This window comes from Pan troglodytes, chromosome X (genome assembly GCF_028858775.2).
Source record: "Pan troglodytes isolate AG18354 chromosome X, NHGRI_mPanTro3-v2.0_pri, whole genome shotgun sequence".
NCBI lineage: Eukaryota > Metazoa > Chordata > Mammalia > Primates > Hominidae > Pan > Pan troglodytes.
In genome coordinates this window covers 103472797-103499142 of record NC_072421.2, presented here as the reverse complement: position 1 = coordinate 103499142, position 26346 = coordinate 103472797, and the positions used below count along the sequence as shown (strand labels likewise).

Here is a 26346-nt window from a genome sequence, read left to right as displayed (position 1 = left end):
ATTGAAAGCCTAATCTCAAGTATCCAAGTCAGAGAACTCCTTTTCTCCCTATCCTGCCCTTTCTACTCCGATAGCTGTGATTAGATCACAGTAGAGGAGTCAAAGGAAAAAAAATCAGCTGAAATAATAGGATAAAGAAACGTTGGCGAAAGTTTTGGATGAATGACATCCAAACATTCCATGCAGAGTTTATAAAAGGTATTTTTTAAGGATAGAGGCTTTTATTATTTTATTGTTAATATGTCCACATTACAAGTAAGATGACTATAAAGCAGAAGTAAAATCATGTGTATTCCTATATCTATGTAGATAATCACTTTTAACATTTTGATGTGTCTTTTTTTATGTATATTCTCTATATAATAAACTATTTTTCTACCTAAAACCAATACTTAAACTGAAGATCAGTCAATGGTGTTAAAAGTCAGAATAGTGATTACCTCAATACAAGGGTAAGTATTAAATGGAAAGAAGCTAGAGAGAAATTATTGGAAGCATTGGGAATGTTCAATATCTTGATATGAGTGATGGTTACACACACATGTACACATGCATGTATGCATGAGTGTATGTGAATAACTGATTCATTACAATTAATATCTATAGTGTATGTTACATATCAATAAAAATAAATCTAAGAAAAAATAAATTGAAGATTAATTTCAATCCTAATTGAGAAACAATGCCCATTATTTATTTTTTCATAATTGAAAATTAATACGTGTGCATGACTAAATATTCTAAGAGTGCAAATAAATACAAAATAAAAATTAGATATTCCACCCCAGTCAGTCACTGCTTTCTCTCCTTAGTGGTAATATTTATTAATATTAAAGCTACTGTGTAATATAATAGATAATATAGATAATATAATTCTCAATTATACCGTGTATATTTTTGAACTTCACATTATCTCTATAATAAATCTGAGGGATGTTTCTGTATTGACATACACAGATATGCTCTGTTTTTGTTAATGGCATAGTATTCTACTGGATGGATTCACCATATATTTTAAAACCAATTGTTTATTGATGGAAACTCAGTGTTTTATCTCCTAGTCTGGTGCTTTATTACAATCAATGCTGCAACAAACATTCTTGGGTATATACTTGTACACATGTGTGAATATATCTGTTGTATTTATTTCTGGAAGTAAAATCGCTAGGTCAATGGGAATGTGTGTGCTAAAAGGTATTTTCAAGTTGCCTTGCAATGGGATTGCAACAATAGCATATGTAATAGCACATTACAAATGGTATGATATCAAAATCTGTAACCTTTGCCAATCTGACAGATGAAAAATGCGACCTTTGTTCTCATTCCCATTTATTTTGTTATGAGTGGGCCAAACATGTTTTTGTAAGTTTTTAAGTTATTCTATTTCTTTTGATGATAAGTTTGTTCATATTTTTAGCCTACTTTTTATTGGGTTCGTCTTAGTTTGGGTTCCACTGAAAGCCAAGCCTGCTGCAAGAACTTGGATTCAGATAGTTTATTTGGGATGTAATTTCAGAAAACAGGAGTTGGAGAGTTGTAGAGTGAGATGGAAAGGAAGAAAGGACAGTTAAAGGATACATCATGTGGATCACTGCTATAGGCTAAATTCCACCAGGACCTTCTGAGAAGTGTGTACAATGTCTCCAAGCATTGTCCACCTGAGGGTTCAGAGTTTGAAAATATTTCTTTGTTAGTTTCTGTCCCCCACTGATTGAGCATTACTCACAGGTAGTGTTAAATCTGCCATATATTCAGGCTGTGCTTGCCTCCCACGGTATTGGAAAAGGCTGTGAAACAGAAAGTAGAGATAACTCTCTTTCCCTGATACGCCAGAGACTTCAATCCTGCACTGGGAGATAACCAGGGCAGCCTAGCAACACAAGCAAGGGGGCTCCACTCCAATAATCAACCCAGCCTGGGAAGCTTCTTTTTCTCCATGGGCACGAGACACTCCTTACTTATCCAGAGACACTGGTTGCCTGTGTGGCACCGGGAAGAGGGATTTCAACATCAGAACCATTCAGGCTAAAAGTCTCTATACCTCTATAGTCCTGAGATTCCCCTTTCCCACCGAGAGAGACTAGGGCACCAGTAAATGAATAACCACAATGACAAGAGCCTAGCCAAAGAAGTGCTCTTTATCTTCCACAGTCAGGGAAAAGAATGCCACAGCAACCTCCTTGCCAGGGAAGCCCGTTTACCTTCACGGCCTGAGAATCCCTTGCCCCACCCATCAACACCAGGCACCCAGGCCTAGGGAAACCTCTTCCACTCCACTGACAAGTAGCAGTGGGAGCTGCAGCAGCACCAGATAAACTAAGATCATACTAATACTGCAAAGTCTCTAAAAATTAAGCTGTCATTATAACCACAGACCACAAAAGTTGGCTAGCATCTGCATGCTAAACCCAGGCATGATGACTGCCTGCTCACATAAAAGATATAAATAGGAGTCACAAAACACAATCAACATGACGAGGAAGCAATAAAAAGCCTGTCATATCAAGGACTAGGGAAATCAGTAATCTATTTGGAAAAGACAATCAACAGAAACCAACAGCAAGATGAATCTAATGTTGTAACTGTCTGACAAAGATTTTAAAGCAGTTATGAAATACTTCAATAATTAATTAAATGTAAACCTAGAAAATTTCAGAAAAGAAATAAAGTTATAAAAATAAACAAATGGAAATTATAGAAATTAAATATTAGAAATAAAAGGGAACATGCTGGATTGGCTCAAAGACAGAGTAACGATGACACAAACAGAATTAGTGAACTTGAGAAAAGATCAATAGAATTTATACAATCTGAATAATAAAGATAAAATAGATGCAATAAAAATGAACCAAATCTGAAGGACCTGTGGGAGAATAACAAAAAGCTAACATTTGTGCCATCAGAGTTCCAGAAAAAGAGGTGAGGGAGACAGAGAGAGAGAGAGAGAGAGAGAGAGAGAGAAACTGAGATCATTGAAAACAATTTGAATTCTTAATCAAAGGAGAAGCCAAATGTAAAAATTTGGAAAATTCTCAGACTGGCCATGTAAATAATTTTTAAAAAATAGTATTTAGGAGAGAAAAATCAAGAGTGTGGCCAAGATACCTTTGATGATGAGGTTAGTATGAATAGAAGAAAGCCAGATGCTATCTTTTTTTCCTTCATCTTTTATTTTAAGATCTGGGGTACATGTGCAGTATGTGTAGGTTTGTTACATAAATAAATGTATGCTATGGGTGGTTGCTGTACAGATCAACCTATCATTTTGGTATTAAGCCCAGCAACCATTAGCTATTCTTCCTGATGCTCTCCTTCTCCCTACCTCTGACAGGCCCCAGTATGTGTTGTTTCCCATCCTGTATCCATGTGTTCTCATTGTTCAGCTCCCACTTAAAGAGAGAACATGTAGTGTTTTCTGTTCCTGTGTTAGTTTGCTGAGGATAATGGCTTCCAGGTCCATCCATGTTCCTGGAAAGGACATGATCTGATTCTTTTTTTACGGCTGCATAGTGCTCCCTGGTGTATATGTACGACATTTTCTTTATGCAGTCTATCATTGATGGGCATTTGAATGGATTCCGGGTCTTTGCTATTGTGAATGGTGCTGCAATGAACTTATGTGTGCATGTATCTTTATAATAGAATGATTTACATTCCTTTGGGTATATACCCAGTAATGGGATTGCTGGGTCAAATGATATTTCTGCCTCTAGATCTTTGAGGAATCACCACACTGTCTTCCACAATAGTTGTACTAATTTACATTCCCACCAACAGTGTATAAGGGTTCCTTTTTCTCCACAACCTCACCAGCATCTGTTATTTTGTGACTTTTTAATAATGGCCATCTGACTGGCTTGAGATGCAATCTCATTGTGGTTTTGATTTACATTTCTCTAATGATCAGTGATGTTGAGCTTTTTGTCATATGTTTGCTGGCCACATGAATGTCTTATTTTGAGAAGTGCCTACTTATGTCCTTTGCCCACTTTTTAATGGGGTTGTTTTTCTCTTGTGCCTTATAGACTCTGGATATTAGACTTTTGTCAGATGGACAGATTGCAAAAATTTTCCCCCATTCTGTACATTATCTGTTCACTCTGATGATAGTTTCTTTTGCTGTGCAGAAGCTCCATAGTTTACTTATATCCCATTTGTCCATTTTTGCTTTTATTGCAATTGCTTTTGGCATTTTTGTCATGAAATATTTGCCTGTGCCTATGTCCTGAATGGTATTGCCTAGATTTTCCTCTGGGGTTTTTATACTTTTGGGTTTTACATTGAAGTCTTTGATCCATCTTGAGTTAATTTTTGTATAAGGTGTAAAGAAGGGGCCCAGTTTTAATTTTCTGCATATGACTGGCCAGTTCTTCCAGCATCATTTATTAAATGGGGAATCCTTTCCCCATTGCTTGTTTTTGACAGATTTATAGAAGATCACATGGTTGTAGGTGTGTGGTCTTATTTCTGAGTTCTCTATTCTGTTCCATTGTTCTATGTGTCTGTTTTTGTGCCAGTATCTTGCTGTTTTGGTTACTGTAGCCATGTAGTATAGTTTGAAGTCAGGTAGCATGATGCCTCCAGCTTTGTTCTTTTTGCTTAGGATTGTCTTGGCTATTCAGGTTGCTTTTTGGTTCCATATGAAATTTAAAGTAGTTTTTCTAAGTCTGTGGAGAATGTCAATGTTAGTTTAATGGGGACAGCATTGAATCTATAAATTACTTCAGGCCGTATGGCCATTTTCACGATATTGATATTTACGAAGACAATAGGAAGATGACCCAGAGGCATTTCAGAGATCTTGGAGGCTGCCATGTTCATCACAGGCCCAGAGTGCCAGGGCCTTGAGGGCAGAATGCCTTCTAGGGAGAAGCCCAGGTTGCACGTAGGACCTCAGTGCTCACTTCCTAGGGTTATCTCAAGTCTCTTCACCCTGCATTCATGCACAAAAGTCTTCAAATGCCCCAGCTGGGGCTCAGGAGGGCCCAGCCATGGCTTGGGTGACTACTCTGGAGGGTGCAGGCAGTGAGTCTTGGTGGAGTTCATGTAGTAGTACTAGCTCTGCAGACATACTGAGTACATGAGCTACGGAAGCATGGTTACCTCTACCCAGATTTCAAAAAAATGCAATGGAGAGCTTCAGGATCCAGGCAAAGAACTGCCTCAGGGTCAGGGCCACTGCAGAAAGCTCCCTCTAGGGAAAAACTTAGTGGAGCTGTGAGTTTGGGGCCACCACAGAGAGCCCCCACTAGGGCAATGCTTATTGGAGCCACAAGGGCAGGCCTACCCCAAGACCTGTAGAGCCACCAGGATACAATGCCAGCCTGGGAGAGCCACAGGCACCTGACCAGTCTGTAAGAAGTATGATGTGGCTTGCACCCAAGAAAGCCATGGAGGCTGGATTCCCCAGAGTCCTGAGAACCCAACTCCTACCCTAGTGTGTTTGTAAGGCAGAACATGGAGTCAAATAAGTTTAATCTCAATCCTTAAGATATAATTTTGTTTGCTGTACTGGGTTTTGGACTTAGTTGAGTCCTGCGACCTCTTTCTTCTTGCTTATTTCTCCCATTTGGAATTGGAATGTCTATCCCATGCACGTCACAACACTGTACATTGGAAGCACAAAACTTGTTTGATATTACAGGTTTTCAGCTGGAGGGGAATTTGCCTGAGTATGAATCATACCTTGATTCTCTCCCTTATCTGATTTAGATGAGACTATGGACTTTAGACAAGTTTGCGCTAGAATGAGTTATGAGTTTTGGGGCTATTAGGATAAAATGTATGTATTTTACTTGTAAGAAGGACATGCATTTTGAGGGTCAGGGCCGAAAGTTATTGTCTTAACATGTCCCCCCAAATTCATGTGTTGAACATTAACGGCTGATGTGCAGTCAGGCACGGTGGCCCACACCTGTAATCCCAGCACTTTGGGAGGCTGAGGTGGGCAGATCACCTGAGGTCAGGAGTTCAAGACCATCCTGGCCAATATGGTGAAACCCCGTCCCTACTAAAAATACAAAAATTAGCCAGGCATGGTGATGGGCACCTGTAATCCCAGCTACTCAGGAGGCTGAGGCAGGAGAATCGCTTGAACCCAGGAGGTGGAGGTTACAGTGAGCCGAGATCATGCCACTGCACTCCATCCTGGGCAACAGAGCAGCACTCTGTCTCAAAAAACAAAAGAAAAAAAATCAAAGACACTAAAAGTTAGTTTCTTTTTTGAAATAAACAAGATTGATAAACTGCCCCTAGGGTGTGGGGATACAGCCCAAAGCCAGGAATTGGGCAAAGTATGGTGCGTAGCTCTGTGGGGCCCCATGCCACCACTGCTGGCTGGACTAGCACTGTTGGGCATAGCACAGTCATGGGCAATGGCAGGTGGAGGCTTCAGCCCACACCTGCAACCTGCAACAAGGAAGCACCAGCACAGCCTCCACCCCAAAGACCTCTACTACAAACTACTGGGGGCCTTATAACTGTTTGGGACCTCAACCAGACAATCCTGAACTTTTAATCCTGCCTTCTCTGGAGCCCAGCCCTGTTGACCTCAAAACCTTAAAAACTAAGGTAAGCTGTGCTCCCTCCACCCTCTAAATTTCATTCAAGGCACCATATCCCTGACTGAGGGACCTTAAGAAAGTCTAAAAAAAAATGGCCTCCAGACATAAGTTTCACTCAAAGAAGTTAACCCTGTCACCTGCACGCGCACAAGACCAGAAGGATGACAGATCTTTGCCCTTTGCTTCATTATAATACTAAAATCTCCACCCAAAGATGTGCTCATCTGCCATTTTGTAATCATGTGATATATGTGTTAGCATGACTCCTTACTACACTTGTGCACCCTGTATTCCATCACATCATGTTGTAAAGTTCACTTACCTCATGAATTATGCATGTCACCCTCCTTAAGGCACCACAATGCCCCCCACTTGGGGAGGCAGCTGGATAACTTCAATTCCAGTGCTGGCTCCCTTGTATTTGAACAAAAACCCCTAAAAAAAGCCTTGACTAGGAAACTTGCTGGACTTCGTGTCAATTTCCATTACATGAGAGTGTAAGAACCTGTGGTCTGTAACAGTATTATGGTTTGAATATTTGTGTTCCCTCCAAAATTCATGTTAAAACTTAGTACTCAATGCAACAATATTAAGAGTTGGGGCCTTTAGGAAGTGATTAGACCTTGAGGGCTCTGTCCTCATGAATTGTATTAGTGCCTTATACAGGGGTTTGGGAAGGTGAGTTCACCCTTTCCACCCTATTTTGCCCTTGCATCTCTTCTGCCATGTGAGGTCACAGTGTTCATCCTCTCCAGATGATGCAGCAATGCACAATCTCGGAAGCAGAGAGCAGCCTTCACCAGACAACCAAACCTGCATGCACCTTAATGTTGAACTTTCTGGCCTCCGGAAGTATGAGAAATACATTTCTGTTCTTTATAAGTTACCCAGTCTTAGGTATTTTGTTATAGCATCCCAAATGGACCAAGGAAAGAAGGAATGGTATGGGTCTGCCTATACAGGACAGCAACAAGGAGGCATAATAGGTATTATAATCTGATAGCAATAAATTCAAAGGTGGGGGCTATTAGGGAGAAAGGAGGGACAATGACGTAAGAGGGTACAATTGTTTGGAAGCTGCAATGACACAGAAGAAAGAATAAGGGCACTAAGGAGATTATAGAGATGATAAGAGATGATTAGAAATGTTTGGCCTACCTCATCAATAGCAATAATGTCTCATCTTTTAAAGTTTTAATATCTTTGATTACATTTACTTGAATTTTTTTTCATGTGTAGGTGACAGCATAATTAATTATGGTTTTCATTTGTTCTCACTAAATTTCCCCTTCTCCAATTCATGGAGGGTTCGTCTTAGATGGGTAGAGAGGTTACATAGTAGAACCTAAAGCAAAAGTTTTCTGAAAACCTCCTGCTAGACTTTTTTTTTGCACAATTATATTAGGTCATTCTCAAATGATAAGGGAAAGAGGTAAATGCATTTTGTATTGAATGGAGTGGGACAGAAATACAAGAGCTTAGGGGAGAGAAGGAGATTCACTAGGCATGGGAAAGGATAGCAGGAACTATGGTTTTTAAAGCATCAGGGGCCCATGCCCACTCAGCTCCCATGGAAGTAGTGGGATGATAGTGAATATAACACTAGGTGTCTGGGCTCCCTGTCTTGACAAATATTTCCATGGCCACACATGCCTCAGAGACCACTGTAAGAAACTAAGTGAGCAATAAATGTATCAATGTAGACTAGTGTAAACTATAGGCCAGTAGGGCACCCCTGAATTTTCTGATCCGTAAAAGATACCTGGGACCTTTCTATAACCCTAGTGAATGAAAGAAAAATGATTAAAATTAAATTTCCCCCAGACTTGTGGAATGGGTGTTGGAATCCAAATAACTGTTTTTGTTTGCTTGGATTCTGCACATTCGTTTGTGGAGTAAAACTCATAGTTTTTACAATATCAAATGAAGCCCATACTTTCCCAACTTTTTACATAATTTAAATTTTACCTATGGAGAAAAGCTTTTCCTTTCACATGTAGTTCAATTTGCTTTGAATTTCATTCCATTCATTTCCAACTATTTCAACATGTGAGACTCAACTTTATGGTGTTGCATGTTTACTTTTTAGACTTTTGGATAGATGATCCCATTTGGTATGCATTTTAGAGGTATCTACCTACCTGCAAATCAGACAGACTCTTTCAACTGCAAACAAAACAAAACAAAACAAAAAACAAAACAAAACATGCCTTTAGGGAATGCCTGATATCTAGCTGTTTACAGGAACATAATTAAAAATTTTGGATGGAAAAGTATACTGACAAGCTCTGAATGCCCTTAAATATGTCTCGGGATGATACAACATAAATAGTTGATCTTGAGAAAAACAATCACCTTCAAACCAAATGTCTGCATAAAACAGCCAGTTAAATGGCTTGTTTACTTTTTGTGCTATTATTTTACTAAATGCTGTTTGTCATTATTTATGAGCCTCGAGTAATTACTGAAGGGTTATAGTAGCCCTTATGTGTTGTTATAAAGGTAAGTAAGTAAAATTTAGAAAGACTCAATGTCTATATTGACCTATCCTTTGTTTCACTTCAGGTTTGTGGGGTAAAATCTTTTGAAATTACCAATAATAGGTCGTGACATTTTGGTCACCAGAACACAGATGATACTTTCATGAAACAACAAATGGATTCCTGAGTTTTAAGTGGTTGTAGATACAATAGCACCAAAAACAATCCAGGCAAAGCCAAAAGGGCCCATTTCTGCCCCTCAATTCATGTTTTTATTGAACAGTTTCTGTATGTTAAGCACCAAACAAGACACTTTGAAATATGAGGTGGCAAAACTGTAAGAAATGGTTAATCCATATATTTACAAAGTAGGCTGTGGACTAGCTTCTGAAAATATAAATCCATATAGAATCCATTTTACTCTTTCTTGAACTATTATTTTTAGATCAGTTGAGATGGTTGTGAACAATGTAAAATGTGATATGTGACTATGATATCTAAAACATGTTTGACCTTAATTCATTAGTTCCACCATTCAGTTTTTGGAATTAAAAAGTAGCAATACTCAATGGCTTTATTATCCTTAAGACCCTGAGTATTCATTATTTTATTATTATACTTTAAGTTTTAGCATACATGTGCACAACATGCAGGTTTGTTACATATGTATATTTGTGCCATGTTGGTGTGCTGCACCCAGTAACTCTTCATTTAACATTAGGTATATCTCCTAATGCTATCCCTCCCCCCTCCCCCCACCCCACAACAGGCCTCAGTGTGTGATGTTCACCTTCCTGTGTCCATGTGTTCTCATTGTTCAATTCCCACCTGTGAGTGAGAACATGTGGTGTTTGGTTTTTTGTCCTTGCGATAGTTTGCTGAGAATGATGGTTTCCAGCTTCATCCATGTCCCTACAAAGGACATGAACTCATCCTTTTTTATGGCTGCATAGTATTCCATGGTGTATATGTGCCACATTTTCTTAATTCAGTCTATCATTGTTGGACATTTGGGTTGGTTCCAAGTCTTTGCTATTGTGAGTAGTGCTGCAATAAACATACGTGTGCATGTGTCTTTACAGTAGCATGTTTTATAATCCTTTGGGTATATACCCAGTAATGGGATGGCTGGGTGAAATGGTATTTCTAGTTCTAGATCCCTGAGGAATCGCCACACTGACTTCCACAATGGTTGAACTAGTTTACAGTCCCACCAACAGTGTAAAAGTGTTCCTATTTCTCCACATCCTCTCCAGCAACTGTTGTTTCCTTTTTAATGATTGCCATTCTAACTGGTGTGAGATGGTATCTTATTGTGGTTTTGATTTGCATTTCTCTGATGTCCAGTGATGATGAGCATTTTTTCATGTGTCTTTTGGCTGCATAAATGTCTTCTTTTGAGAAGTGTCTGTTCATGTCCTTTGCCCACTTGTTGATGGGGTTGTTTTTTTCTTGTAAATTTGTTTGAGTTCATTGTAGATTCTGGATACTAGCCCTTTGTCAGATGAGTAGATTGCAAAAATTTTCTCCCATTCTGTAGGTTGCCTGTTCACTCTGATGGTAGTTTCTTTTGCTGTGCAGAAGCTCTTTAGTTTAATTAGATCCCATTTGTCAATTTTGGCTTCTGTTGCCATTGCTTTTGGTGTTTTAGACATGAACTCCTTGTCCATGCCTATGTCCTGAATGGTATTGCCTATGTTTTCTTCTAGGGTTTTTATGGTTTTAGGTCTAACATTTAAGTCTTTAATCCATCTTGAATTAATTTTTGTATAAGATGTAAGGAAGGGATCCAGTTTCAGCTTTCTACATGTGGCTAGCCAGTTTTCCCAGCACCATTTATTAAATAGGAAATCCTTTCCCCATTTCCTGTTTTTGTCAGGTTTCTCAAAGATCAGATAGTTGTAGATATGCAGCATTATTTGTGAGGCCTCTGTTCTGTTCCATTGATCTATATCTCTGTTTTGGTACCAGTACCATGCTGTTTTGGTTACTGCAGCCTTGTAGTATAGTTTGAAGTCAGGTAGCATGATGCCTCCAGCTTTGTTCTTTTGGCTTAGGACTGACTTGGCAACACAGGCTCATTTTTGGTTCCATATGAACTTTAAAGTAGTTTTTTCCAATTCTGTGAAGAAAGTCATTGGTAGCTTTATGGAGATGGCATTGAATCCGTAAATTACCTTGGGCAGTATGGCCATTTTCACAATATTGATTCTTTCTACCCATGAGCATGGAATGTTCTTCCATTTGTTTGTATCCTCTTTTATTTCATTGAGCATTGGTTTGTAGTTCTCCTTGAAGAGGTCCTTCATGTCCCTTGTAAGTTGGATTCCTAGGTATTTTATTTTCTTTGAAGCAATTGTGAATGGGAGTTCACTCATGATTTGGCTGTTTGTCTGTTATTGGTGTATAAGAATGCTTGTGATTTTTGCACATTGATTTTGTATCCTGAGAGTTTGCTGAAGTTGCCTATCAGCTTAAGGAGATTTTGGGCTGAGATGATGGGGTTTTCTAGATATACAATCATGTCATCTGCAAACAGGGACAATTTGACTTCCTCTTTTCCTAATCGAATACCCTTTATTTCTTTCTCCTGCCTAATTGCCCTGGCCAGAACTTCCAACACTGTGTTGAATAGGAGTGGTGAGAGAGGGCATCCCTGTTTTGTGCCAGTTTTCAAAGGGAATGCTTCCAGTTTTTGCCCATTCAGTATGATACTGGCTGTGGGTTTGTCATAAATAGCTCTTATTATTTTGAGATACGTCCCATCCATACCTAATTTATGGAGAGTTTTTAGCTTGAAGGGTTGTTGAATTTTGTCAAAGGCCTTTTCTGCATCTATTGAGATAATCATGTGGTTTTTGTCATTGGTTCTGTTTGTATGCTGGATTATGTTTATTGATTTGCTTATGTTGAACCAGCCTTGCATCCCAGGGATGAAGCCCACTTGATCATGGTGGATAAGCTTTTTGATGTGCTGCTGGATCCGGTTTGCCAGTATTTTATTGAGGATTTTTGCATCGGTGTTCATCAGGGATATTGGTCTAAAATTCTCTTCTTTTTGTTGTATCTCTGCCAGGCTTTGGTATCAGGATAATGCTGGCCTCATAAAATGAGTTAGGGAGGATTCTCTCTTTTTCTATTGATTGGAGTAGTTTCAGAAGGAATGGTACCAACTCCTCCTTGTACCTCTGGTAGAATTCTGCTGGTCTTCGACTTTTTTTGGTTGGTAAGCTATTAATTATTGCCTCAGTTTCAGAGCCTGTTATTGGTCTATTCAGAGATTCAACTTCTTCCTGGTTTAGTCTTGGGAGGGTGTATGTGTCCAGGAATTTATCCATTTCTTCTAGATTTTCTAGTTTATTTGAGTAGAGGTGTTTATAGTATTCTCTGATGGTAGTTTGCATTTCTGTGGGATCGGTGGTGATATCCCCTTTATCATTTTTTATTGTGTCTGTTTGATTCTTCTCTCTTTTCTTCTTTATTAGTCTTGCTAGCGGTCTATCAATTTTGTTGATCTTTTCAACAAATCAGCTCCTGGATTCATTGATTTTTTTGAAGGGTTTTTTGTGTCTCTATTTCCTTCATTTATGCTCTGATCTTAGTTATTTCTTGCCTTCTGCTAGCTTTTTGAATGTGTTTGGTCTTGCTCCTCTAGTTCTTTTAATTGTGATGCTGGGTGTTAATTTCAGATCTTTCCTGCTTTCTCTTGTGGGCATTTAGTGCTATAAATTTCCCTCTACACACTGTTTTGAATGTGTCCCAGAGATTCTGGTATGTTGTGTCTTTGTTCTCATTGGTTTCAAAGACCATCTTTATTTCTGCCTTCATTTTGTTATGTACCCAGTATTCATTCAGGAGCAGGTTGTTCAGTTTCCACGTAGTTGAGCAGTTTTGAGTGAGTTTCTTAATCCTGAGTTCTAGTTTGATTGCACTGTGGTATGAGAGACAGTTTGTTCAACAGAAATTCTACATAATTTCTGTTCTTTTACATTTGCTGAGGAGTGTTTTACTTCCAACTATGTGGTCAGTTTTGGAATAGGTGTGGTGTGGTGCTGAATAGAATGCATATTCTGTTGATTTGGGGTGAAGAGTTCTGTAGATGTCTATTAGGTCTGCTTGGTGCAGAGCTAAGTTCAGTTCCTGGATATCCTTGTTAACTTTCTGTCTCGTTGATCTGTCTAATGTTGACAGTGTGGTGTTAATGTCTCCTATTGTTATTGTGTGGGAGTCTAAGTCTCTTTGTAGGTCTCTATGGACTTGCTTTGTGAATCTGGGTGCTCCTGTATTGGGTGCATATATATTTAGGATAGTTAGCTCTTCTTGTTGAATTGATCCCTTTACCATTATGTAATGGCCTTCTTTGTCTCTTTTGATCTTTGTTGATTTAAAGTCTGTTTTATCAAAGACTAGGATTGCAACCCCTGCCTTTTTTTGTTTTCCATTTGCTTGGTAGATCTTCCTCCATCCTTTTATTTTGAGCCTATGTGTGTCTCTGCACGTGAGATGGGTTTCCTGAATACAGCACACTGATGGGTCTTGACTCTTTATCCAATTTGCCAGTCTGTGTCTTTTAATTGGAGCATTTAGCCCATTTACATTTAAAGTTAATATTGTTACGTGTGAATTTGATCCTGTCATTATGATGTTAGCTGGTTATTTTGCTCGTTAGTTGATGCAGTTTCTTCCTAGTCTCTCTGGTCTTTACAATTTGGCATGTTTTTGCAGTGGCTGGTACCAGTTGTTCCTTTACATGTTTAGTGCTTCCTTCAGGAGCTCTTTTAGAGCAGGCCTGGGGGTGATAAAATCTCTCAGCATTTGCTTGTCTGTAAAGGATTTTATTTCTCCTTCACTTATGAAGCTTTGTTTGGCTGGATATGAAATTCTTGGTTGAAAATTCTTTTCTTTAAGAATGTTGAATATTGTCCCCCACTCTCTTCTGGCTTGTAGAGTTTCTGCCAAGAGATCAGCTGTTAGTCTGATGGGATTCCCTTTGTGGGTAACCTGACCTTTCTCTCTGGCTGCCCTTAACATTTTTTCCTTCATTTCAACTTTGGTGAATCTGACAATTATGTGTCTTGGAGTTGCTCTTCTCGAGGAGTATCTTTGTGGCATTCTCTGTATTTCCTGAATTTGAATGTTGGCCTGCCTTGCTAGATTGGGGAAGTTCTCCTGGATAATATCCTGCAGAGTGTTTTCCAACTTGCTTCCATTCTCCCCGTCACTTTCAGGTACACCAATCAGACGTAGATTTGGTCTTTTCACATAGTCCCATATTTCTTGGAGGCTTTGTTCCTTTCTTTTTATCTTTTTTTCTCTAAACTTCTCTTCTTGCTTCATTTCATTCATTTGATCTTCCATCACTGATACCCTTTCTTCCAGTTGATCGAATCAGCTACTGAGGCTTGTGCATTCATCACGTATTTCTCGTTCCATGGTTTTCAGCTCTATCAGGTCCTTTAAGGACTTCTCTGCATTGGTTATTCTAGTTAGCCATTTGTCTAATTTTTTTTCAAGGTTTTTAACTTCTTTGCCATGGGTTCGAACTTCCTTCTTTAGCTTGGAGTAGTTTGATCATCTGAAGCCTTCTTCTCTGAACTCGTCAAAGTCATTCTCCATCCAGCTTTGTTCCATTGCTGGTGAGGAGCTGCGTTCCTTTGGAGGAGGAGAGGTGCTCTGATTTTTAGAGTTTCCAGTTTTTCTGCTGTGTTTTTTCCCCATGTTTGTGGTTTTATCTACCTTTTGTCTTTGAGGATGGTGATGTACAGATGGGGTTTTGGTGTGGATGTCCCTTCTGTTTGTTAGTTGTCCTTCTAACAGTCAGGACACTCAGCTGCAGGTCTGTTGGAGTTTGCTGGAGGTCCACTCCAGACCCTATTTGCCTGGGTGTTAGCAGCGGAGGCTGCAGAACCGCGGATATTGGTGAACAGCAAATGTTGCTGCCTGATCGTTCCTCTGGAAGTTTTGTCTCAGAGCAGTACCCGGCCATGTGAGGTTTCATTCTGCCCCTACTGGGGGGTGCCTCCCAGTTAGTCTACTCGGGGGTCATGGACCCACTTGATGAGGCAGTCTTTCCATTCTCAGATCTCCAGCTGTGTGCTGGGAGAACCACTACTCTCTTCAAAGCTGTCAGACCGGGACATTTAAGTCTGCAGAGTTTTCTGCTGCCTTTTGTTTGGCTATGCCCTGCCCCCAGAGGTGGAGTCTAGAGAGGCAGGCAGGCCTCCTTGAGCTGAGGTGGGCTCCACCCAGTTTGAGCTTCCTGGCTGCAATGAGCAAGACTCTGTGGGCGTATGACCCTCCGAGCCAGGCACAGGATGTAATCTCCTGGTGTGCCGTTTGCTAAGACCATTGGAAAAGCACAGTATTAGGGTGGGAGTGACCCGATTTTCCAGGTGCCATCTGTCACCCCTTTCTTTGACTAGGAAAGGGAATTCCCTGACCCCTTGCGCTTCCCGGGTGAGGCGATGCCTTGCCCTGCTTCAGCTCATGCTCAGTGCACTGCACCCACTGTCCTGCACCCACTTTCCGACACTCCCTAGTGAGATGAACCCGGTACCTCAGTCGGAAATGCAGAAATCACCCATCTTCTGCCTCACACGCTGGGAGCTGTAGACTGGAGCTGTTCCTATTCAGCCATCTTGGCTCCCTCAGACCCTGAGTATTCTTAAATCAGGGGTAAGGGCTCTATTAAAAAAATGCTATTATATCAGATGGAAATCAGTGTTAAAAAACGATTCAGTCAATAGATTTGCAGCATCAACATCCTTAGACCCCACTGCTCCTGCAAGTTACTAATAGCGAATAGCTAATGACTTCTAGTCATGACCTATCCTGTCCCCATGCTTTGATAAAAAGTCCCCAGAATAATGCCCTCTCTCAGCCTTAGGGACTCACCCTGTCTGAGCTAATTCCAATTTGTGATGATACTTTTATTCCTTTGCTCATAACACTGTCCCCTAAAGTAGCTGAAGTCAGTGTACCCTATAATAAAGTTGAGTAAAACAATTTGATTGTAATGAAACGTTTTGAATTCAGCCCTTAACAACCTGGATAAGCATTATGTGATCCAGGTAGCCCAGCTCCAGAATGCCTGGCCACACATGCCAAATTAGGACAATACCCAACAGGCTCTAATGAGTAAGCCTGATGAACACCTCTCCAAAATGTCCCGAGATGACAGGATGTGCATGGGATTATACTTTTAATACTCCACTGTCAAGACCTGCTGAGGGAAATTCTGTTCTTCTGGTCCTAAAGAAAGGACTAAGCTTCTTTTGAAAACCTGCCATGATTACTCTGTCTTCTGTATTCTGCCATCAGCCTGCACTAAAACCCTTCTTAAATGAAAGATACTCTGTGATAGAGTGCTTCACCTTTCCTCTCCTCTGGACTTGAAAATACTGGGGTGGCATGGGAGAGAAGGCAGCATTGAAACTTGCTTGAGTTTTACCCATACCATGTGAATCTATGCCTATGTGTAAAGTCCTATATATTTAGAGGAAAATTAATCAGCTTCTAATTTCACTACTGTAGCCAGAAGGTATTTTTAAAATCAGATTAATATATCCCTCTTTGGCCAGAATTCCAAATGCAACAACAAGCTGAACCCCTAACATATTCTAATCAGTTCATTATTATATACTTTAAAGAAATGAATATTATTTGAATAAGTCCTAATTCCATGGCATTAGATAAGTATATTTCAATAATGACATCAACCGATGATTTACAAAATTTTATTTTTCAAGGTTGAACAATGATTCATTGTAGGCTTTCAGATGAAACAATTAGCAGTCTTGAAGTACACATTGAATACAAATTAATTTGATTTCAGTAGGCACATTTCTTGGAACAAACTGAAGAGTACTTAAAAGATCCCATTGAATGCATGTGGCATTATTCCTAGTTTACGGATACTGTTTGAACTAAATGAATCTTGGGAGAGGGCAGTTAGTAATTAATGCATTTAGAAACTGATAGCGCTAAAATATTAAAACTTATGCATTCCAATGTTTACATGTGTATGTGTGTGTGCACATGTGATTCTGCTTTGCCTGTTTTACTGTCTTAATGATTATCCCTTCTTACTGTTTCCTCTGAGGATCTTACCTCACTTCTACTGACAGTCAGTCAGAAATTTTCTTATCAGCCCTTTTATCCATCATTTTCTAGTTTTCAAATATTTCCAATAATGCCTTTTATTTTAGACAAGGGCTTTGTTGAAAAACCTAAATTACACCAAAATAAAACCATACTTTATCCCTAGTGCTGCTCATAACCTGCCAGAACTTTCATGCTTCCAATCACAAGGGCTAGGGAAATTGTCTAGTCAGGAGCCCCCCTCCACACTTCTGTGACGGGCTGGGGCTTCCAGGTACTGCTGCTACAAGGTAATGTATAGATATAATTTCTTCTGTCTCTTACAAAATAAACTGACCATGAAATATCATTGTCCCTTCACTTTCTTGTTTCAGCTGGCAAAGGATGTAAAGATTCCAGATGGATTTACATCTAAGTCAGAAATATTCATTACCTATGAGCCACTTTAAATATTTTCTGTCCTTTCTAAATGATTACCTAACATTTCAATCTCCCTTTTTGACATGTGCCCAGCTTCCTTTCTTTATTAACACTTTATCCTTTAAAGCTCGGTTTATCATTTACAATCTCTCTTACTTGGTTACTTTGGGACACCATTGTAGATTCAGGTCACTTTTGCCTATTTTTACCAGAATAACTGCCACAGAGTGCAATGGGAGTTGACTTCCTAAAATAGTTTACTGTCTTACTGTCTTCAAATATGATTTTAAGATAAAACTTATTTTTAAGCTTAACTTTGAGTAAATATTATGAAGAAAAAATGAATTATTAAAAGACTTGATTCTACACACTACGTATATGAGGAAATTTTCTGAAATTAAAACATAGCAAGCTCCATTTGCTCAGCGATGAGGTACTTGCACAAAGTTCCCCATGGCCTTTTGGTGTACAAATTTATAATAATGAAGACTACTTCTAAGAAAAAAAATTTGACATAAAAGTTTGTTTTTTTTTTTTTTAAAAACTACTGCATTCAAAAAGTTGTTTGAGTTGTAAACACTCAAGGATAAGCCAGTTTTAGGATCACATTATTGTGTCACAGTAAAAGAAATGTGAGTCACATTTATTTCCTTAATTAATGGATTCAGGCTTTCCTAAATTCTCAATAATGAGCTACACTACATTCTTGATGTAAGTTGTTAAGAAAATCCAAATCTTCATTTCTAGCACTAAGTGTCAAGAAATGTGCTATTATGAAATCACACATAGTCAGCTGCTTTTGTATTTTGGTTAACCAGGTAGTTTGAAAATTATTTTCCCACTAGCACTGTCCTCAGATTTTAGAAGCAGAACTAGAGGAATTATATTGAGGTATACTTTGTGGCAGTTCTGTTGCTTCTCTATTGCCCCAGAATTTACCATGGTATTGAGGATGGATATGCAGAAATTATGCTCTTCATCAGGTAGCAGTTACCATAGGTGACCAAACATCACCTGTCTATGGCGTCTATAACATATTTGGGTGATGGACTAGCATGACTTTCACTACTCTAATTTTGCAGGCTTATATATATGGTGAAAGTTGTATATTTTGTGAAATCTTTTTTTTAACCTTTAACATTAAGTCGTTACACATGAACTTATCACTGAATATGTTTAGATTAATTTCTGATTTTACAAAAAATGAAATCTGAAAAACACAGATATTAGCAAAGTTTTTTCATAGTTATGTTTAATTCTTTTTGTTTAATACTGGAAGGAAGCTTTTGTGTAGTCTAATCTTGGATTGGGCAAATATTTGATGCTGTCTGATAGTCACACTGTTGGCCAGATAATAATTTTGATAAATCAATCTATCTGCTTTGGGGAGTAGAATTTGACGCCTACGTTAAGGTATTAAAAAATACTCATTCTACAGTACACGTGTATAGGAGTTCAGTCCTGTATTCAGGCTCACAACTGTATTATTTGGTGGTTTGTAACAACAGCTATTGCACATCTTTTGGGGGTTCTGAGAAAAACCAAGCGTCTGGGGCTTTCTTCCTTTCTTCTTATCAGGAGAAAACCAGCTTAAAAATGGGTGAAAAGAACAAAACTGGTCTTTAACTGTAGGCTTAATTGGCATGAATCAGTGAGAAAACGAGTGGTGGCCTTTTCCCCTTTGTCGCCATAGTTTTCTCTGGGCATGCAGGTTGTTCAACCTTAGTCTGGGTTATAATAATCTTTAAGATTTTTGTTTCTTGACTAAACCTTTGGTTCTTTATATAGCTTTGGAAAAATCACACACAGTTTGCCGATGTTTTTCTTTTTCTGAAAAATCTTATCCCAGTGCCGATTCTTTTGAAGGCTGCTTGTAATCTAATTCATAACAGGTTTCTTTACTCCATGTTGTAAAATCTGAATACAGATACTGTCCAAACTGTCCAAAGAGTAATGTTTGAATTCACAGTAACAAAAGTTACAAAGTTTGTGCAAAAGACATTGTACACCATTGGAGTACCTAGAGCTTGCTATAGTTAATTTTATACATAAAGCTGCATTTCTCATTAAAACTATTCTGTGCTACATTAAAAGTAAAGTTTTGGATTTAATCTTTACTAAAAATAAAACTGAATACTCATTTAATCTCTGAAATCTGAAGATGCAGACTGCCTATACATGATGTTTATAATGTGGTAATAAATCACTGGAAACTTTTAGACATCATAATTGCTTTGGAGCTCTTCAAGTTTTCCAAGTGTCATGAAGTAAACCCGGCTGTGGTGATTGCGCAGGGTAGAGGTAAAGAACAGCTTGAAAAAGAAAGAAATACACTGTCAACAGATATTTAATACATTGCAACCAGATATTTCATATAACTATAATTTTATCTGCATCTGCTAATTAAGATATTAAGCCTTACTGTTTTGTGGAATAGTTTGTTTTTCAAATGAAAGAATGAGTTTACATTAGTTTGAAGTCTAACTTATACATTTTTAAAACAACCCTTTTACTATAGTCTACATAATTATAATTTATATGGTTAAATAAAATTAGTAATTTCGTAGGTGGCCTTCATTTGCTGAAGTTCTTGATTATTTTTGGGCAATAATTCTTTGCTTTTTAAAACAATAATCTACTTATATTCCAGTTGGCTTTTCTTTTAATATAAGGAAACAAATTATTTAGGTGTTGTTTACCATTGCTGCTTATATTTAAGAAGCCATTGAAATTTTCTACTTGGTACAATTTTCTTTTTTTTCTTTTCATTATTTTTTAATATTAAAAAATTTAACAGACAGATAATACTGTATGTTTTTATCACATACAAAATGATGTTTTGAAGTCCATATACACTGTGGAATTGTTAAATCTTGTTAATTAACAAATGTATCACCTCACGTGGTTATCATTTTTATGGTGAGAGCACTTAACATCCACTCATGCAATTTTCTATCTCAGCAAAATGGACATCAATAGATTGATAAAATGAGTGAAACCCAGTGGCTTAGAGAGGGACATGTTGTGTAAATGTGGTCTGTACCATAAAGAAAATTATAACAAAATATGCACATAAATATCAAACAAATGTCTCCTTGTTAGGACTAAGGCTTTTGACATCCACAGTGGCTATATTTAGGAGATTTTGTGACATAATGATGATGATAAGATACACTAGGTGTGACAAAGGGAAGCAGGGAGTCTCTAATTTGTGATACTGTGAGCTTACAGTGTATGTAACTGTACATTTTGCTTGATAAAAGATAATATTTGAAATTATTAAAATTTAAATATTAAAAATATTTAATATTATTAGACAAAGACAGCAATCATAGTTACTTCAGTTAGTAGTCATCAAGAAAACAAATAATCTTTTAAGAAAAAATTATATGATTATACTGAGTTAAATAAAATTTGAAATGCCCTCGCTTAACTCTTCTAAGATCTGCTTTATACCCAATTAAATAAAAATCTTCATAAACCTTTACAGAGTTTGCTCTATACAGAGGGGGATGCAGGGCTTTAAGTGTATATGAAAACAGTATTTTACATTTCATAGTAAGTAATTTTACCTCATAATAAAGAGACAACATTGTAATTTTTTTAAAAGATATGCTAGTCATTCTTGACTTAACATATCTGATGTTACAGGCAATCTGTGAGATGCTTACAGATATGACTAGTTGTCACAATTGTTCCCAAAGCAGTTATTAATATTTCTATTTTGGAGATGAAGGAACTAAGGATCAGAAAGATTAATCAAACTTCTCAGGTTCTCTAACCTGGTTAGTCCTGGTTAGAGCCAGGACTGCATTCTAGGTCTCGCTGACCTGAAACACAGGTTTTTGCCATTTCATCTCTTCACATTGTAAATTGGCAACTTTGCTTGACATACAGTGCTTTACCCTGGCTGTTCTGATATTAACTCAAACCCTCTGCAATCTCTTCTCAACATGAATGTTTCCCAATCCTATTAGGACTATTTCTTCACACTATTATTTCCTATAATAGGTAGGAATGGTAATAATCTTACACCATGAAATTTTCCATCTAAACTATTTGAATTGGTTGTTAAAATTGATCAAATTATACAAATAATTGCCAGATCTTGATTTTATTTTTATTTTCTGCAAAATAAACATCATAACACCCACTTGTGAAGATAAATTGAGATAGCTGTTAAAGTATCTAGCACAAGGCCTACTATACAATTAAGTGCTCAGTAAACATAAGTACATTTTCCTTCTGTTATTGAATTATGTTGAAAGCTATAAAAGGCAGATTTGCTCAAGCGTTTTGTTTAAAAATATCATTTTAATATGAACATGAAAGGCACTATGAATCAAAGACAATAAAGGATTTCGAACCAAATAAAATAATGGCTAAGCTTTGCTTAAGACATAACTAGAATTTTTTCTTATTTTTTCAAAATGAACTTCTTTTGAAACCAAATTTCATCACTTACCAAATTAGCATTTCTACTGCAAAATATAAAATTGTTTTTTAATCAATAGTATGCCAGTTTGAAAAAATATACCACAAATATATTTATAGCCAGAAGGAAAAGGACAGAAATTTCTTTTGTTGGTTCATTTTCAATGGTTGCGTTATTTTTGCTGTAACTGGAGGGTGTAAGCTATACCTTGTCACCCCGGGTGCACAGGAATCTCAGCTTCTTAATTGACCTGCGCTTCAGCTCACTTTCCAGAACCCTGGATTGCAAAGAGCGCACTTCAATGGCCTTTTGGCCCCATCCTGTGGTTCGCTGTGTACATTCAAAAGCTACAATACAAATGAAAAAAAATCAGAAAAACACAAAATCTTTCTGGCCATCATAGAAAATTATAACTACAGTCAATGTTTGTTTATTAAGAGGCTCATTGTTACAGTTCAGGTTAGCACATCCTGTTTTTCCCTCCTGTAGTCAGTTGTTTGGCCATTTTGCTGCTCAAGAGTGGTGTTCAAACTGGCTATCTAAAGGCACCATTGTAATCAACATTTAATTACCAGGTCTCAATTATTTAATTCTTGTATTCATATCCTCTAAGACCATAGAAAAAGCTAAGGACTAATTCTATCCCATTTGTAGACATTGTGATCTACTCACAGCCACTCTTCATTTTATAGTCTAAGTGACATACAGCATTCCTAATAAGGGCTCCTAATAAGGGTGTATATTTGTGCTCCAGTGACGTACATGAAAACCTGACTCTCAAAAATTAAAATAGTTAAAAAATGACTTGCTCAAATAATGACTGTAGCAACCCTAATGCAATTCAATAAATTATCATGTTATAAGCAGAACCAAAGCTAATTTGATATTCTTAAGGTTTTTTCCTGCTCAGGAAATATTTATTAAGATTTTAACTTTTTTGACTCTATTTTATAATACTTTGTGAAAAATATAGATTATGACAATAATTGCCTTAAACCTAATTGTGTAAACAGTCAGTCAGCTGGTGCTGCAAGGTATTTTTTGACACAAGGAACAGCACTATTATTACATTTTTAACTTTCAATTTAATATTCTTTATGTACTTCATGGGGAAAAATTCCATAAGTAAATAAAATCCTGACATTTAAAATAATATCAAGATTTTAAACTCAAATTAAAATAGTCTAGGAAACAACAAAATAAGGCATCTTCATTCTCATATTAACATGATTAAAATCAGAATTCAATTAATTACTTTGATTTTTCATTTTTTCTATTATAAAAGGAATAAGTTGACTAAGAAAAATGGTTATCCTGGAAGAAGACTTTATAAGTCAAATTTCAGACTAGAATTAAAATAACTCCAGATATAAGGGAAATAAGGAAAATCAGTCTCCAGAGGGTTGGGAACAAGTAACAGATCTAGTCTATCTAGAGTTGAATTTCTTCACCTATGTGACTACTTTATTAAAAATGATATTTTTGTCAACAAAAACATAGATCAAAAATTCTAAACTTAAAGCACAGGCTTTTTGCTGAGTCCAAGTACATAATTCATATGGCATCGCATAATTTCCACCGTAGTCCCAAAACACCTACATCTGCCACTTAACCTAGCTACTGAGCTAGCTTGCTTTCTGAGATGAAACACAATGATTTGGAAGTGGGAACACTTAGTAATACCTGATGCAATTGTTAAGCCTGTACATATTTGTTTGGAAATGGAGAGCAATGATTTGAACACATTTATTATAACTTCAGAAAACATAAAATTTAAATTGGGGAAATCTGGATCTGAATTAGTTTTAAATAACAAAGCAGTTGTTTGTAGACAGAATAATACAGTAATTGATCTCCTTAATATCAGTGTTATATGACAGTCTTTAGCATACTCTCAAAATATCCTTAATATACAAACTAAAATATCATGTTCTTATAGTACTGTAATTTATTTTACGTGTAGCTGTCTTTCAAATTCTAGCAACTTAAAGTAGCTTTTTTTTGTTTTAGGTCAGAAGTTGTCCTGTCTGAGGACAAGAGCTGCACCAGATGACTTCTCAAGATCCCTTTGACCCTTATGATTGTCTACTGGCATAAATATAAGGGTTTGTTCAGTTTCCTATTTGAACTGAATTTCCTTATAACCATTTCTGATTAGCATATCGATCACAAAAGTACCACTGTAAAGGATAGAACATGAGTCATTATTTTTACTTTCTTTTGCCCCAAATCTGTCAATTACACTGTAAGCATTTATCTTCTGTCACTTAAAGTGGTTTTAAACCCTCTGTGAGTTCTTACTTGTTTGAGGAAATTGGAGCAGGTTTTCAGGACAATCCTTAAACTGACTATATATGAAAAAAAAAAAAGAAGAAGGATTCTGCAGATGCAATGCAAAGTGCCATCATCCCATATAAAAAATGTTCATTAAAAAGCAGTTCTTTCAAAATGGTCCTTAAAGCCACATGAGGATCATATTTAGTCATTTTATAGAGATCTCAGAAGCATCTGCCTTCTCATTTGACAGACCATCTCTCTCTCTCTCTCTCTCTCTCTCTCTGTCTCTATGTTGTCAACAACAACATAGACTAAAAATTCTAAACCTAAAGCAAAGGCTTTGTGCTGAGTCCAAGTACATAGTTCATATGACATCGCATAATTTCCACCTTAGTCCCAAAACACCTACATCTGCCACTTAACCTAGCTACTGAGCTAGCTTGCTTTCTGAGATGGGACACAATGTTTTGGAAATGGGAACACTTAGTAATACCTGATGCAATTGTTAAGTCTCTCTCTCTCTCTCCACACACACACACACACACACACACACACACACACACACACACTGCTGCCTTTTTCCTTTTTCTCCATTAAACTTCTCTTTTCTATAATAGCTATCCTCCAGCTAATCATTCTACTCTCTCTAATATATTTACTTTTTGTATGCATTATGTTCCTTATCTAGAATCACGTCTGGGGTCACTGAGCCTCAGAACATATACAAGAATCTCAAATTATTTGGATTTCTCAGATCAGCAGTCCTGCTTTGGCTAGGAAGAAAAAAATATCCTGGTTTGATGAAGGTGAAAAGGCATTTTTCTTTGTTGCCACGTGGTTGGTACCTAACAAGCACTCCAGTCAGTCATATCTGTCACTTTTCTAAATGATTTGATTCTTCACAGGAATATCACTCACAAAATAGAACTCTACTGACTATAAAAAATAGAAGTATTTGGCTCTTTTATACTAGTTGGCAGTCTCCTAAGATAAAGATAAACCCCACAATCAGTGTGATGAAAAGAAGCATTTCCAATATCTGTGTAAAGTCTGCAAGTAAAGGGAGTTAAAACAAAATTATAGATTTTTGTGGAAAGGAATTAGCTCTCATTTCAGTTATACAATATTGCAAATAACTCAGATAACCAAAATGAGTCTCTTTGTGGTACTCTCACGAATTCATTAAGCATAGGACAAATACAGGCATCATCTTACTAAGAGAATAATTATGCAGAACCCCAAATTAATCTTATGTGTCTTAAGAAAATGTAATAATTCAGGAAATCTTTTCTTAGGACACTTTTTTACCCTTGTAAAGTTTCTCTGGGGTCCTGAAGAAGAAATAAATTGTATACATACCTATAGAAGATGGTATGTCTTTCCACATTTCAAGGATCTTCTTGAAGAGTTGTTCATTTGCTTCCACAGAGAGGGCTTCAGCATTGAAGGTGAGCATCATGCCAATTCCCAAGCAATCAGGTAAAATGATGATATTCTGTGGTATAATGATTTCCAGGGGCTGGAATTATGTTTCATAAAGATTTATATGTCCAATATTTTATCACTACTACTTTAATCGAAGCAGCTTGGCAGAGCAATAAAGACCAAAAGAGGTTAAAAGAGCAAGGAGGAAGAGAAACCTCTATTTCCAAAGTAATAAGCATGCTATCCAATATTTGAAGAGAGCTGCTTTCTTTATGTCATAAATTCATAACTGTTAAATATTCTTCTTTATAATTAGGAGAAAGCCTTATTTTAAAAAAGCAAAGATGTATTTCCAACGCAAAGAGATTTCTTGACATTTCACAAATTATTATGTATCATAATAGAAGAAACACTACTTGTTACAGACTTGGGTTTAAGATAACACATTAATAAATACTTTAGTAATTAATGTACAAATCAAATAACAAATATACAATACTTGCTTATCAGCCAACTCACTCAAATTAGAAATAGAAAACTAATCTAAAAAATAGCTTAAGCTTAAAATGTTTACAAGGGACAGCTTTATAATAGTCTTCACAGCTTGAAATATAACTTTAAGTCATTTCCCCCTTTGCAAAAAAGT

At 37.2% G+C, this 26346-nt stretch overlaps 1 protein-coding gene and 1 long non-coding RNA gene across 4 annotated transcripts in view; one reads left to right on the top strand and one right to left on the bottom strand.

Annotated features, from left to right (window-relative positions):
• LOC107971167 (uncharacterized) overlaps nucleotides 1–24112 on the top strand; it is a 51170-nt gene extending 27058 nt beyond the window's left edge. Inside the window, exon 2 of the long non-coding RNA XR_001714111.3 lies at nucleotides 24009–24112. This is a non-coding gene — a long non-coding RNA (uncharacterized LOC107971167). The remainder of the gene's footprint in view (nucleotides 1–24008) is intronic.
• NRK (Nik related kinase) overlaps nucleotides 16767–26346 on the bottom strand; it is a 135613-nt gene continuing 126033 nt past the window's right edge. The window contains exons 26-28 of one of the 3 annotated variants that reach the window (XM_016943991.4): nucleotides 25635–25770; nucleotides 22206–22345; nucleotides 16767–19875 (exon numbers count right to left, since the gene is read on the bottom strand). In XM_016943991.4, coding sequence (XP_016799480.1) covers nucleotides 19780–19875; nucleotides 22206–22345; nucleotides 25635–25770 — 372 coding nt within the window. In that variant the 3' untranslated portion in view covers nucleotides 16767–19779. Of the gene's footprint in view, nucleotides 19876–22205; nucleotides 22346–25634; nucleotides 25795–26346 lie in introns of all 3 variants that reach the window. The other 2 variants (XM_016943990.4, XM_016943992.3) reach the window with 2 other exon arrangements.